The 16,495-nt window shown below is 40.6% G+C and overlaps 1 protein-coding gene across 7 annotated transcripts in view; it reads right to left on the reverse strand.

The window, feature by feature from the left end:
* The window catches only part of GTF2I (general transcription factor IIi), a 107,284-nt gene that overhangs the window by 52,766 nt on the left and 38,023 nt on the right, over positions 1-16,495 (reverse strand). For all 7 annotated transcript variants that reach the window (XM_027041899.2, XM_027041897.2, XM_027041894.2 and 4 more), the window contains exons 7-9: positions 15,616-15,670; positions 15,128-15,171; positions 5,279-5,356 (exon numbers count right to left, since the gene is read on the reverse strand). In XM_027041899.2, the coding sequence (XP_026897700.1) occupies positions 5,279-5,356; positions 15,128-15,171; positions 15,616-15,670 (177 nt within the window). The remainder of the gene's footprint in view (positions 1-5,278; positions 5,357-15,127; positions 15,172-15,615; positions 15,671-16,495) is intronic.

The raw sequence follows: 16,495 nt of genomic DNA on the forward strand, positions 1-16,495 counted from the left end.
TCCTCTGCCTCTCTCTGCCCCTCCCCCGTTTGCATTCTCTCTCTCTCAAAAATATATAAACGTTTAAAAAAAAAAAAAAAGAAGAATACGTGGAATATAGCCACAATGGAGTACTATCCAGCTATCAAAAGGAATGAACTCTTGCCATTTGCAACAACATGGTGGGAGCTGGAGTGTATAATGCTAAGCAAAATAAGCCACAGAGAAAGATGAAAACCTTAAGTTTCCACTCATATGTGAAATTTAACAAACGAAACCTTAAGAACCAAAACAGAAAGGGACGCCTGGGTGGCTCAGTGGGTTGGGTGTCCGACTTCGGCTCAGGTCATGCTCTTGCGGTTCGTGAGTTCGAGCCCCGCGTCGGGCTCTGTGCTGACAGCTCAGAGCCTGGAGCCTGCTTCGGATTCTGTGTTTCCCTCTCTCTCTGCCCCTCCCCTGCTCATGCTCCGTCTTTCTCTGTCTCAAAAATAAATAAAACATTAAAAAAAATTAAAAAAAAAAAAAAAAGAACCAAAACAGCTGAACACAGGAAAAAAGAGTGATAAATCAAGGAACAAACTCTTCTTTTAAAAAAAATATTTATTTATTTATTTTGGGAGAGAGTATGAGTGAGTAGGGGAGGGGCAGAGAGAGAATCCCGAGCAGGCTCTGCAATGTCAGCGCAGAGCCCGTCACAGGGCTCGACCCACTAACTGTGAGATCGTGACCTGAGCCCAAATCAAGAGTAGGATGCTTAACCAAGTGAGCCACCTGGGCGCCCGCAAGAAAGATGCTTAACCATAGAGAACACACTGATGGTTGCCAGGGGTGGAGGTGGGTGGGGATTAAGGGGGATTAAGGAGGGCACCTGTAGTGATGAGCACTGGGTGCTGTATGAAGTGTTGAATCACTATATTGTATGTTAACTGTTACTATATTTAAATTAAAATTTAAAAAATAGCTACACACTATGGAAAAACCATAGAACAGAGAGGAAAAATGGATTTTTTTTTTCTTAGAGAGAGAGCAAGCACAAAAGCAGAAGAGAGTGGCAGAGGGAGAGAGAGAGAGAGAGAAGAACCTCAAGCAGGCTCCACACTCAGTGTCGAGCCCGACATGGGCTTAATCTCATGACCCTGGAACCATGACCTGAGCCGAAATCAAGATTCAGAAGCTCAACCGACTGAGCCACCCAGATGCCTCGGTAAAAGCTGGATCTTTGAGAAAAATGAGAACATTTGAGAAAGCTCTAGAGCTGGACCAATGGTTCTCCACTGGTAGTGACCGTGTCCCCATTCCCCTGGGAGTGAATATATCCTATAACATTTTTGATTGTTACAACTAAGGAGATGCTTCTGGTATCTAGTGGGTAAAAGGCCAGGGAGGTCTGCTAAACATTCTACAACATAGAGACAGCATAAGAAAGATACCAACGACAATGCACTGTTTGCTCAAAATGTAAATACTGACGTCTTGAGAAACCTCGAGCTAGAGCAACCAAGAAAAAAAGACACAAATTACAAAATTGGCAACGAGAGGGACATCACTATATAGACTTTGCAAATAGTAAAATTTAAAAAACACTACTTAAGGTAAAGTAGACAAATTCCCTGAGATATAAACTGCCACAGCTCAATCAAGAAGAAATACATAACCTGAACAATCCTGTAACTATTAAAATACATTTAAAAACTAAAAAATAGACTGAACTTGGGCGCCTGGGTGGCTCAGTCAGTTAAGCGTCCGACTTCGGCTCAGGTCACGATCTCATGGTTTGTGGGTTCGAGCCCCACATCGGGCTCTGTGCTGACAGCTCGGAGACTGGAGCCTGCTTTGGAGTCTGTGTCTCCCTCTCTCTCTGCCCCTCCCCCACTCATGCTCTGTCTCTCAAAAATAAACATTGAAAAAAAAACTTTGTTTAAAAAAACAAAAAACAAAGACCAAGCTTAAAAATTTTCCATTATGGAAACCAAAAGGTCTAGGTAGCTTCACCGGCAATTTGACCAAACAAGAACAGAACAATACCAATTCTACCAAAAAACTCTTCCAATATATCCCTTCCCAATTTGTTTTATTGAGGCCAATATTACCAAAACCAAATAAATACATTTACCAGAAATCATCTAGTATCTCTTAATAACAATCAATAATACATAAAAAAGAATACATTATAACCAAGCAGGGTTTATTACCCCAGTAATCCGCGGCTGGTTTTAACAAGTGAAAATTAATATCAACTACCAGTTTAACAGACTAAACAAGAAAACCCTATATAATCATCAAGGGACACAGATAAGACCTTCTACAAATTCAACATCCAATAATCATAAAAACTCTTCCCAAACTCTGAACACAAGAGAACTTCCTCAAACGGATGAAGGGCACCTACCAAAAACCCACAGCTATCATACTGAAAGACTTCCTTCTAAAATTGTGAACAGGGTAGGGATGTCTCCTCTCACTACTCCTATTCAGCTGCCAGAGGGTCCCAGACAGTGCAATTACACAAGGAAAGGAAATGGAAGAAATAACACCGTCGACCTACAAAGTCCCAAAGATTTTACCAAAAAGTTGCTAGAACCAGTAAGTCATTTTTAACGACATCACAAGATACAAGGCCAGTATGTGAAAATCAATTATAGTTCGATGCATTGGCCATAGTTGGAACCTGAAATGCAAAAGAACAGTAGCATTTACAGTAACACCAAAACCCATTAAATACTTAGGTATACAATCTCACAAACTGTGCACAATAGGATCTCTATGCTGAAAACAAAGCACTGATGAAAGAAATCTAGTAAAAGCTAAATAGGTAAGAAATATAAACCATGCTCATGAATCGGAAGATTGGATATTAAGATACTCAACCCAATTAGCTGTACAGATTCAGCATAATCACTATTAAAATCCCTATAATTTTTTGATCACCAAGCTGATTTTGAAATTTATATGAAAAGATAAAGGAGCTATAATAGGCAAAATAATTTTTAAAAAGGAGAACAATTTTGTAGGACACTCACAATCCGAATTCATAACTTACTATAAGCTGTAGTGCCCAACACAATGTGATTTTGGCAAAAGGATACACAGAGACCAACGTAACAGAACATACAGAGATGTAAAGGAAACGCAGTGGAGAAAAGTTTTTTCAACAAATGGTGCTGGAAAAAGTGGACCACATAAAAATTAGACCTAAACTGATGAAGACCTAAAGGTAAAACTACTGATTTTTCATAAAGCATAGATGAAAATCGGTGACTCTGGGTCAAAGATTTCTTACCTATGATATTTAAGGACAATCCATACAATGAGGGGGGTGGGGATCAATGAACTGGACTTCATCAAATTGAACTATTTGTAAATCATATCACACAGGACTTTTATTCAGAGTATACTTTTACACAGAATATACAAACTCAATTACTCAGAAAAACGTCCCCATTGCGTGGACTAGATCTCTCAGCTTGCTAGCTCCTACCTTCTTCAACTGTACTGAAGATACTATCATTTCAAACAATCTTTCCCTCTAAAGCATCAGATTTCCAACTCTTACTTCTCAGGCATCACCTTTAAATCACTCACACTCACAATCTCAAAAGGGAACATACTCGTGGCGGAGAATAACAAGTTGCTCAACAGGCAATACCAAAGACAAAGGCAGACTTTTTATTTTAAAAATTAAACATAATCTGCATATAAAAAGACTATTTTATTAAATAGTTTTTATTAAATAAATTAAACGTATTAAATTAATATACATGTATTAGTAAGGTACCAAGAACTCCATTTATAAAGGCTAAATATTTTCCAAAATTTTAACTGTTTAATTAAAAACCCATAGAGTTATCTCAATCTTCTAGCCATGTGATTACTAATGTCAAAAGCAATAAAGTGTCCAAAACTGACAAATAAAAATAATGATATTCACTATGAAATGGTTAAATGTATGTTTACAGATAGTCACATGATTACAAATCAGAATAAATTTTTCATTAAACTTTTACAATGCTCCAGAACTGATGAGGGCTTATCTTGTTAAATGAGCTACAACTATTAGGCGAATAAAAATTACAATTGAAATGAGGTCTCAGGAGACAACCACTGAAATGGTTAAAAAGAGAAGGCTGACCGGACAGGTGTCGGCAAGGACGTAAACAACTAGGAACTACTTGGACGCTGCTGGTGGCAATGTAGTACAAGCACTGTGCAAAAATGGTTTCGCAGTTTCTTACGAAGTTAAATACCTACCATGTGTCCCAGCTATTCCATTTCTAGAAATCTACTCAGGAGAAATGAAGGAATATTTCCACACAACAATTTGCACACAAAAGTTCACAGCAACTTTGTTTTTAATAGCCCCCAAAAGTAGAAACAACCAAAATGTCCATCAACAGACAAAGGGATAAACCTGTGGGGCAGCCAAGCAATGGAATTAGCTACGGATACATGCAACGCTGGGGGTAAATTACAAAACAATTATGTAGAATCAAAGAAGGCACACCCCATGCCGACAAAACAGTACATACTTGATAAGGATTCCACTTATACAAAGTTCTAAATGACAGAAACTAAGCTAAAATGACAGAAAACAGATCAGTGGTTGGCGGGGGAGGGCAGTGATTGTAATAGAACACAAGGAAACGTGAGGGTTATAGAAATCTCATTTCGAGTGCAGTGAAAAAAGTTTTATCCGAACGTAAAGACAACAAAACTAATCAAGTTTTATACTTTAAATACTTTAATGTATTTTATGCAGCCATAAACACAAAACTGACTATAAAATATCAAAAACGTTCTTCTAAACTAAAATCCAATAATGTGTGAAAGCATGCTGCGTACTGTGAAACTACAGCCTTCCATTCCTCCCTAAATAAGCAAGCCGAAAGATATGGAACAAAGTGACCAATAACAGCTAATACTTACTAACGTCTTACCTTTTACAGATTCTTAAGATAAGGATAATGCTTATACGGGTATTTTGTGTTGCACAAACAGAGCCACCCAAGGTTCAGAAGACCTCTTGGGTCTCCCAAATAATACTAGAAATTGGAACTGAAATCTAAATTGTGCCCCAAATTTTGCTTGTCCTTTTAAGGATATCAATGGCTATTTTACATTTCTGCTGTAGATTACTTTTCTCACTGCCGCATTTTTGACATCTATTTTATTGTAGTGATCAATCATAAGCACGCATGCCAGTCAGACAAACAAGAAGTATTTAAGGAGTTCAGACAATCAATAAATTTGAATTTTAACCGCTGATAACTTTTGGAAAGAAAACCTGTATTAATAGTATTACCTTGAATGTTATATTGATAGTAATCAGGATCTTCTGATTCTTCCTTTACTGTCACAGCTGCCATTTCCAGGGAAATACCTACAAAAGAAAATGACATTATTTACTGACACTTTAGGGAATGCAGTTAGATGGTGTAGGAAAATCTCTTCTGTCCTAAAATAGTACAGAACAGAAGTGAAAGAACAGTGAAGGAACTAGTGAAAGGACAGAAGTTCGCTAGGTAGCTAAGGGACAAAAATCACCTAAAACCCAACCTACACAACGTTGTAATTATGACTAATTTTCTGGGATTACTTGCTGCTAACTTTTTTTCTCTGACATTCTTATCTTTGGAATTGGAGAACATCAGTCCCACTCTCTTTTCACTCAACATTAAAAATGCTTTTACAGGGGCACCCAGCTGGCTCACTCAGGAGAGCATACGACTCCTGATCTCACGGTCTTGAGTTCAAGCCCCACACTGGGCGTAGAGCTTACGGAAGGGAGGGAGGGAGGGAGGGAGGGAGGGAGAAAGGAAGGAAGGAAGGAAGGAAGGGAGGAAGGGAGGAAGGAAGGAAGGAAGGAAATAAATAGATCTTTTACCAACCACTGAAAAGCACTTAGTCATCAGTTATAATAACTCACTACTCTGCAGTTAAGGTGGCATAATTTTAAACCATTTTAATAAGATACATAGATTTTTTTATCCTAATAAATCCCTTTATTAACAAGGGTACAAAATACACCTTTCGCATAATGCCTTGCCTACAATTAGGACAGATCATCTGGCATGGGCCTTCGTGGCTAGACATGAAGGAGCACGCACGGTCCAATTCCACATGCAGGAAAGCCAACCACAACCATACAGTCCTCTGATCAACTTCATACTGAGCCGGTGCTACGTGACTTGAGAAGTTTGCATGTAATTTTTTCAACTGCAGAAAACAGCTCAAAAAGAGCTAGCCTGACGTACTAGAGGACGCCTACCCCTAACGCAACGGGCAATTACTGATGGGAAACTGATTTGCTTCCCACGACGGCGACAGGGAACATGTCTGAAACCGCTCAGATTCTGCAGGCTGTCTCTTTACCACACGAGTGGTCATCAGCAAAGGTTAAGAGGAAATCACAGCAAACAAAAAAGGCAGATCCACTGGGGATTTAGACCCTTCAGGAATGAAGGTCTGGGTCGCCTCAACCAGGGAAAGGTCAAGAACCTTACCAGCTAAGGTCCTGACCGAAGGCAAAGAAAGAAATACAATATAATGGGTCATGGATTAGGAAGGTGTGGATTTTTGTGACAAGTTGTTGAAATGTGGACACTATACATATTTTCTTCCTTGTTAGGAGTGTTTCTTTCTGCAAACACATGTATTTGGATATACCAACTGTTCTCTCTTCTCCTCTGCATTGTTATTTTACAGAAGTTTTGTTAGGTTTCCTTTGCCACTTAGCCTTTAGAAAAAAAGAATATTCAAATAGGTTGAGCGTGAAGGTGAGACCTAAGTAAGACAGCTCAGGAGAGGACATTAATCAGTCTCCCAGAGAAGGGGACAGGAACTGCTAGAACACTGGAACTCCTCACTTTGGGGAGAGAGCAAAAGTGGAGGAGTCCGTAGGAAGGGCAGCTACGCGCTATGAGACGGAAACAGTTGTCCTTTTGTTCCAAGGAAGCCCAAATATGCAGGGGCGGGTGTGGATGAGCAGCCACAGGGGCAGCAGCCAGTGCGGTCACTGAGCTGCTGTCCCAGTTCTAGACACCCTCCCCGACTCTGCTGCAGCCTGGACCGCAAACCGGTGGGGCTCCTTGCAAAACTCCCCAGGGAACGCAACAGGGAGGAGGCTGTGAGGCCAGAGATGAGAAAACCAACCCGCGACTTCCTTTCGGCTCCTCGTCTGAGTCTCGTTCCAGTCAGGGTCACTCACTGCTGGCACCCTCCTTCAATCTGACACCTCCCATAGCAAGAGCAAGACCCCCTGGAAAATTCTTCCAACCCTAGCAGGACCGGTTTTCACATGTCACCTCAGACAGCAGTACCATCCCACAGCCTCCCACCTCAGAAGGCAAAATGAAGACTTTAGGGTGGCAGCCAGCTCCTCGAGTCGTTACTTACAGGGCTCCTTAGCTACTCCTTCTAATACAAAGTTAATCATTAGTTAACCTTTACATTAAATTGTCTCCATTCAAGAAATATATAAGAAATAAGTAAGGGGTGCCTGGGTGGCTCGGTCGGTTAAGCCTCCAACTCTTTTGATTTCAGTTCAGGTCACCATCTCACCGTCTGGAGATCAAGTCCTGTATCATCAGGATCAAGTCCTGTATCATCAGCATCTGCACCGAGCGCAGACCCTGCTTGGGATTCTCTCTCTCTCTCTCTCTCTCTCTCTCTCTCTCTCTCTCTGTGCCTCCCACAATCGCACGGGCTCTCTCTCTCTCTCTCAAAATAAATAAATAAACATTAAAAAAATTAAAAGTGGAAATATTAAAAGAAATTGCAGGATAAATTAAGAACATAAAGAAACAAAGTACAAGGAGAAAAAAGAAACCCCTAGAATAGCAGTGCTATTATATCCCCAAAGATGGTTAAAGAATTCAGTAAAATACAATCTTTCTCAATCCAGCACGTTTATCTTTAGATACAAACTATTCAGGAGATGACTCTATGAATAAAAGAGACAAAACAATTTGCAAAATGATGATTTAGGCGCAATCAACTAAAAGCTAAACAGAAAACTGAGGTTTCCTGTGGCATGAAAAACAACAAAAAGCCTTCTGTAAAACAATGCAACAGATTCGAATACTTCCTCCCAATAAAGACATTCAACACTACCACTCTTGCAGATCTCCCCAAAAAACAAACACTTGGCCTGTCTGCACCATACACAAAAGCTGTCCTCGCCCCACGCACACACGCAGGCACAATTAACACAGCTTCCCCTTTCCCCAACTATTCACCCCAAATGCCATTAGAGGGCACTGAGCAAGGCAGACAGCGGCACGGGGCGGTTCAGTGCAGCAGGGTGGGCCAGCTGAGTGAGAAGTGTACTCACACGAAGGGCAGGGGAAGTGAGGGCCTTAGGAGACACAGGCTGATAAGAGGGTAGGCAGGGCTGCGGACAGCCCGACAAGGAACGTCAGAGCGGGAGTCCGGGTAGGACAGTGACGATGAGACATGGGTCAAATGAAGAAAATAGACTAAGGACTCTCATCGGAACAGAGGGATATGGAAAACCCCTTGGGATGTTAAGAGAACAGAAGATGTGGGCATGAAACACTATAGCTGTAAATGCATGTATGGATATATTTTTGTGTACACAAACTCCCCCCACACACGGATTCCTAAGCTGCGCCCACTGGGAAGCAGTAACCTCCCAATGGCAATGGACGCACCTCCCACCAAGATACTGACATCTTGAGATCATTCCCCTCAGAAAGGACCCGGGGTTTCTTGGAATGGTTGACCCTAGGGCTGGATTAGAGAAAGTGCGAGGAACCTTGACCACCTTGTACTGCAAGAAAGGAAGTTCTGAAAAATTATGGCGAGGGGCGTCTGGGTGGCTCAGTCGATAAAGCATGTAACATTTTTTTTTTTAATGTTTATTTATTTATTTTTGAGAGACAGAGAAAGAGAGCACAAGCAGGGGAGGGGCAGAGAGAGAAAGAGACACAGAATCCAAAGCAGGCTCCAGGCTCTGAGCTGTCAGCACAGAGCCCGACCCAGGGCTTGAACCCACAAACTGTGAGATCATGACCTGAGCTGAAGTTGGATGCTTAACCTACTGAGCCCCCCAGGAGCCCCAGGCATGCAATTCTTGATCTCGGGATTGTGAGTTCCAACCCCACATTGGGTGTAGAGATTACTTAAAAAGAAAATCTTAAAGAAATAATAAAATAAAATAAATACTACGAAATACCAAAGCATCATCTGTTAAGAAAGCAACAATTTAAACAGTCATCAAGAATTTTTAAACCTGTGGCACCTGGGTAGCTCAATCAGTTGAGCATCCCTTTTGGGATCAGGTCATGATCTCGTGGTTTGTGAGTTCGAGCCCCGCATCAGGCTACGTGCTGACAGCATGGAGCCTGCTTGGGATTCTGTCTCCTATCTCCCTCTCTCTCTGTGTGCCCTTACCCTGCTCACTCACACACACCCTTTCTTTCTCTCTCTCTCTCAAAAATAAATTAATTAAAAAAAAAAAAAGAACTTTTAAATCTGTTTCTCCCTGTTCTTTGTGGCGTATGAGCAGAATGTTTGCCATCTGCTAGCTAAACTTCATCTTTCTTGGATTTTTATCTACATTTCCTTAACTAGACTTAGTATTTTCCCTTGCTTCTACAATCTTTGATCGTTTATTTTTTGGATTAGCTCTTTGTAAGTCACATACAACAAGGTTTGTCATTTGTCTTGCAAACAGCCATTCCCTGTGTCTCACATGTGCTTTGACACATTTTGGCTGACCTTGTCATCCTTAATTTTTAATTCTTTCTTAGTCAAACGTATTGCTTAGAAATCACTCAAAGGACTACTAATTTTTTTTCTAAAGGCTTTAATTCTAAACTCTTATTATATCTGGAATTCTTTACAAAGTCACATCAAACTATCGGTATTTTGTTTTCCGTTTTCTAGTTGATTCTCTGGTGTTCTACATTCATAATCACATGTACAAGTCAATGGTGCCCTCCACTTTCTAATTACTTACACCTCATACTTGTACTGGTTTGTACTAGAATTCTGGTAAGAAACTGGTGAAAAGGTGCCTCTCTGTTTTACAAAGAGTGCTTCTGGTAGTTCACTATTAAACACAATGATGGAGGGGGTGTCTGACTTTGGCTCAGGTCATGATCTCATGGTCTGGGGGGCTCCAGGCCCATGCAGGGCTCTGTGCTGACGAAGTCTGTCTCCCTCTCTCTCTGCCCTCCCCCACTCACACTCCGGCTCTGTTTCTCTCTCTCAAAAATACATACACATTAAAAAAAAATTCAACACAATGATGGGCTGGCATTTACAATTATGTATGACAGCCTGACACATCAGGTTAAGGATTTCCGCTGCCTTTTTATCATCTACTCAGATGATATATTATTTCTGGTTATTTCAGTAACATGAGAAAGGGAGTTTAGAGATTTTCTAATCTCATCCTTACGTTCCTAAGTGAATTTTAAGTCTGAAATTCACTGCACAAGGTAATTTGTTTTTAAAGATTTTTTTTCTTTTTTTAAGTAATCTTTCTACCTAACGTGGGACTCGAACATACAAGCCTGAGATCAAGAGTGGCACACTGTAACAGCTGAGCCAGCCAAGAACCCAGGATAATTTTTTAACCAACTTGGGAGGACGGTAAAAGCCCCACAATGACAGGTTCTGCAAGCGTGAATGTGGATGTGACAAAACTGACAAACGGCTTCCATCCCCTGCAGGAGATCAGTCTGAAGATGTCACTTTTTAGCAATGATACAAAACTGAATTTTACACAATTGAAATTTTTGGACCCCAGCTATAGCTGACGCTCAGGTTATAGTTTACATATGTCTTCAATACGAAAAAGCAGTAAATGTTCATTTTTTGTTGCCAATCACCAAAGCTAATTATTAAATATATTCTTAGTAATAATACAATGATCTTTTATTTATTTATTTATTTAATTAAAAAAATTTTTTTTAACGTTTATTTATTTTTGAGACAGAGAGAGACAGAGCATGAATGGGGGAGGGTCAGAGAGAGAGGGAGACACAGAATCTGAAACAGGCTCCAGGCTCTGAACTGTCAGCACAGAGCCCGACGCGGGGCTCGAACTCACGGACCCCGAAATCATGACCTGAGCCGCAGTCGGACGCTTAACCGACTGAGCCACCCAGGCGCCCCTACAATGATCTTTTTAAAGCTATGTATTATTTATTAGAAGATATTTTAAAAAATGGGGGAAGCACCTGGGCAGCTCAGTCAGTTGAGCATCCAACCTCAGCTCAGGTCATGATCTCACAGCTCATGAGTCTGAGCCCCACGCTGGGCTCACTGCTCTCAGCCTGTCAGCACAGGGCCTGCACAGATCCTCTGTCCCTCTGTCTGCCCCTCCCCCGCTTGTGTTCCCCCCAAAACAAATAAATAAAAAATAATAAAGTTATGTATTATTTTTAAACACAAGGTTGCTGTCATTCATAGAACCAGAGTAACAAAAAATCCTAACAATAAAATTAACATCAAGTCAGGAAGAGCTGTATGTCTTATAAACAGGCAGAACCACTTGCGCCCTAGAAATGGGACATGGGAAGAAGCAAGCGTTAACTGAAATATCCAAGACCATGCACAGTTCTGAAAGTACTCGAACAATAAAAATCAACTTAAATATATGGTAAAAGTGGGAAAGGGAAAAAAAAAAGTATTGAAGATAGTAAAAAAATTATATCCTCATTTTCCACATGTTAACAGATAATAAAACCAAACCTTAAAACGACAGGAGATAGTGTACTATTGGTCTAAGACTGGGGCGGGGGGGGGGGGGGGGCATCTGAGTTCAAGGAAACAGATCTGAAGGCACAGAAGTACACCTGGTCACATGCTGTCTGACAGGTGCTGAGGCGATCCAACGAAGAAACGAGAGCTTTTCAACAGATGCTGGGGCGGCAGGGTAGTCCGCACACAAAAGGATGAAATCAGACCCTTCCCTTCCCTTCCAACAAGCACAATGAACTCAAAACAGATCTTAGGCTTAAACATAAGAGTTAAAACTACACAATTCCAGAAAAATGCAGTAAATGAGAAATTCTTCATGACCTCAAGTTAGACAAAGATTTTAGGTTTCCTAGGGGTAACACCCAAAGTAAAAGTGATTAAAGAAAAATCTGAAAAACTGAACTGCATCAAAATCAAAGCAGTTTTAAGGCTTCAAAGGATACCGTTAAGCAAATGAAAAGACAAGCCAGAGTAGAAAAATATATTTGCAAAACATTATTTCTAGTTTCAAAAATCCAGAATATATAAAAGAACTCTAATAAGTAAGAATTAAAAAAGAAAGAGGAAAAAAAAGGAGAAAGAAAAAGGAACAAAATCTTGCCATTTGTGACAACATGGATGGACGTAGAGGGTATTATGTTACATGAAATAAGTCAGAAAGACAAATACCATATGATTTCACTTCTATGTGGAACTAAAAAACAAAACAAATGAGGGGCGCCTGGGTGGCGCAGTCGGTTGGGCATCCGACTTCAGCCAGGTCACGATCTCGCGGTCCATGAGTTCGAGCCCCGTGTCAGGCTCTGGGCTGATGGCTCGGAGCCTGGAGCCTGTTTCCGATTCTGTGTCTCCCTCTCTCTCTGCCCCTCCCCCGTTCATGCTCTGTCTCTCTCTGTCCCAAAAATAAATTAAAAAAAAAACGTTGAAAAACAAAATTAAAAAACAAAACAAATGAATAACAAAAAACCAACGAGACTCAAATACAGAGAACAAACTGTTGACTGCCATAGCAGAGTTGAATCAGGAGATGGGAAAAATAGGTGAAAAAGATTAAAAGGTACAAACAGTTATAAAATATACACGTCATTGTGATAAAAAGTACAGTATAGGGAATATAGTCAATATTATAATAAGGTTGTATGGTGACAGATGGGGACTATATTGAATAATGTATAGAAGTATCGAATTACTATGTTGTACACCCGAAACTAGTAACACTGTATGTCAACTCTACTTCAATAATAAATAGATCACCAAAAAGAAAAAAAAAAAGCATAATTAAAGAACAAGCAAAAGAATTAAAAAGACATTTCATCAAAGGTAATATATGAATAGCTAATGAGCACATCAAATGATGTCCAACATCATTAGGAAAACGCAATTAAATGTGTTGTTTGTTTTTTACTGTTTATTTTTGAGAGAGACAGAGCATGAGTTGGGGGAGAGGGGGGACAGACAGAGAGGGAGACAGAATCCGAAGGAGGCTCCAGGCTCCGAGCTGTCAGCACAGAGCCCAACGCGGGGCTCGAACTCACAGATCACGAGATCATGATCTGAGCTGAAGTCGGACGCTCAACCGACTGAGCCACCCAGGCGCCCCAGGAAAATGCAATTAAAACCACAATTCTAGGACATTCTGGAAAAAGGAAAATGATGAAGACAGTAAAAAGATCAGTGATGGATGACCAGGTGTTAGAGAAGACAGACGGAAGAACAGGCAGAGGACAGGGGAGTTTTAGAGCAGTAGTACTATTCCGTATACTATAGTGCGGGATAACATTCATCATACAGTTATCAAAACCCACAGAATGCACAAGACTGAACGCTAATGTAAACTAAGGAGTCTGGGTAATAATGGTTCATCATTTTTAATACCAATCTGATGCGGGATATTAATAGTTTGGGGGGGAGGTATTGCTATGTATGTGTGGGGGTAGAAGATACATGGAAACACTCTCTGTACTTTCGTTCAATTGTTGTGAACCTAATAAAACTGCTCTAAAAATAAAATACCTATTTACAAGTGCACAAACAAAAAAATAAACCCCACACCCATACACAATGAGACACCACTTCATACTCACTAGAATTGCTATACTCAAAAAAGAGAGACAATACCATGTGTTGCCCAAGATATGGAGAAAGTGAAACCTCCAAACACTGCTGCTAAGAACATGCAGCCACTTGGGAAAAGAATTTGCCAGCTGCTTAACTACTTAGGCACAGAGTTACCATAGGACGAGCAATTCACTCCTGGGTATCTACCCAAGGGAAATGAAGACATTTTTTCTACACGAAGACAAATAGGAGTATTCCTAACCATCCATGTTACTCGAGACAGCCAAAAAATGGAAACAACTCAAATGCCCGCCAAACGGTAAATGGATAAAGAAACGGTAGTATATCCATACGATGGAATAACATTCAGGTATGAACCCTACAACTATTGTCGAAGATGATGCGGAGCAAAAGAATCAAAATGCAGAACACCACATATTGTATGATTCCATTCATAGGAAATGTCCAGCTAAGCTTACAAAACCCAAAAAGTAGACTAATGGTGGGAACAGGGCTTCCATTTGGGCACCAGCTTTCCATTTAGGATGACAGAAATGTTCCAAAATTAGACTGTGGCAATAACTGCAAAACTCTATAGATGTACTCAACACCACTGAATCTTATACTTTAGGGCAGGTGAATTCAATGGCACGTAAACTGTATCTCAATAAAGCTATCCAGAACTATCTCTATAGAATAACACTAAAAGCATGACATTTAAAAATAAGGAATTCAGGGGTGCCTGGGTGGCTCAGCTGGTTAAACACATGACTTAGGCTCAGGTCCTGAGCTCAAGCCTCACATCAAGCTCCCTCTTGTCAGCACAGAGCCTGCTTTGGATCCTCTGTCTGCCTCCCTCTTTCTGCCCCTCTCCCCCACTCATGCTCACCCTCCTTCTAAAATAAATAAATGTTAAAAAATAAAATAAAATAAGGAATTCAACACTCAAACCAGCTTAGAGTTAAAAGCAGTCTCCTTGGAGGGCAGAAACAAGAGTGCAGGGGAGAAGGGACAGTAAGAGGACATTTGATAGGTTTGTATAAAAAGCACTGTAGAACCAGCTGACATTTTACACTATTATTCCTATATAACTGGGGGGAAAACCTAATAATAAATTTTGTTTACAAATGGGTAATTAGCAACAAACTTCTGGGTAACACTTAGTAACTCAACTTTTTAGGTGTTAAGCATAATATGTGCTAACACTTAAGAAATCATGTCACCGGTGGAATAAATTTGTTCTGTCTGCTTCTCATCAAAGCATTATCGGAAATAATGCGTCAAAATACAACCTTCTAAGCTAAGGGAAAGGTTTCCTTACTTAAATTTCATAGAGGACTCTAAAAGCACAAGTACATACCAGAATCTTCTGTGGGCTCAGTTTTCACTTTGATGGGGCCACAGCTGAAAAGAAAAGAAGGCAGGATAAGCAGTGCGCAGTGCGGGCGGCCACACAGCAGTCAGGTCCTCACGTGACCAAGCTCAACGCAAACCTGACTTAACTTCAAATGTACGTATTTATTTCTTTGCATATATAACTTGTCAACTGAATTTAGTACTTTAATCCCAATCAATTTTTGGGTACAACAGTATAATAGTAGCTTGCAAATTCCACTGTACCACAAGGCCCTCCTATTCCCCATGTAGTTATCAATCTATCACATTAGCTTCCCCCAGGAAGTACTTAGTCAGAAACTGCATTTTCATAGGACCCCAAATCAATCAGCTGAATATAAAACATCAAGATATGTGATATGGTCCTTCTTAATATTCTACTACCTCAAATTCCTAAAGACTAAAAACCACTATGGCGTGGAAGTTTATTCGTACTGATGAACTATGTTTTACCTTCCACCTGGAGATAGCATTGACCTTTCAGCGTCTGTTACCATCACACGACCACCTATGTACAAAAAAAAAAAAAGAAAAGAAAAATGAGATTCAGGTTTTTCACACACTTTCAATATGACTAACATTTCCAAAAGTCCTGAGCAGACAGTAGGGGAGGAGGGGCGCCCACAGCTCTGGATCAAGCTGGAGGGAGTACCCGGTGACTCCACACGACAGTGTCCTTCGTCCTCCCCTGTAAGGAAAGGAAGTTGGGTGACAATCCTGACGGCGTTCATCCCCTCACCGGCCAGCACCCTCCCCCACTTAAGGAAAAAGCTCCTATTTTTACCGATGCAATAAAGAAAAGCAATGTACTATTACCCTGCCAATGTAGAAGAAGCCTCTACTGATGCAGGAGTGCTGACAGAAAGTTCTATCATGACTCCATCTGGCTCACGAGGACTGGAAAGCTGTGACTGGCTAACAGGTACAGGGTTTTTATTTGGGGGTGACGAGAATGTTCTGGAATTACATGCTGGTGACGGCCGTCCATCTTGTAAAGATACTAAGACCCATGGAAGCATACACCTTACAACCCTGAATGTTACATATACTAAAAAAGCATGAATTTTATGTTTGAAAAACATAAAAAGGAAACAAGAGAGATGGATGCCACCGCATGTTGATGAAAAAGTCGAGTAACTGGAGTGCTCTCACTTCTGGCGGGAACGGACAGTGGAGTAAATCATGCTGAAAACCAGTTTGGTGCTTTCCTAAAAAATTAAATACATAACTACCATTTGCCACTCCAAATTTAGGTATTTACTGAAACGTATGCTCGTATAAAGACGTGCCTTCAAACACTCACAGCAGCTTTCTTTATAATTAAGGCCAAGAT

Source organism: Acinonyx jubatus, chromosome E3 (genome assembly GCF_027475565.1).
Source record: "Acinonyx jubatus isolate Ajub_Pintada_27869175 chromosome E3, VMU_Ajub_asm_v1.0, whole genome shotgun sequence".
Taxonomy (NCBI): Eukaryota; Metazoa; Chordata; class Mammalia; order Carnivora; family Felidae; genus Acinonyx; species Acinonyx jubatus.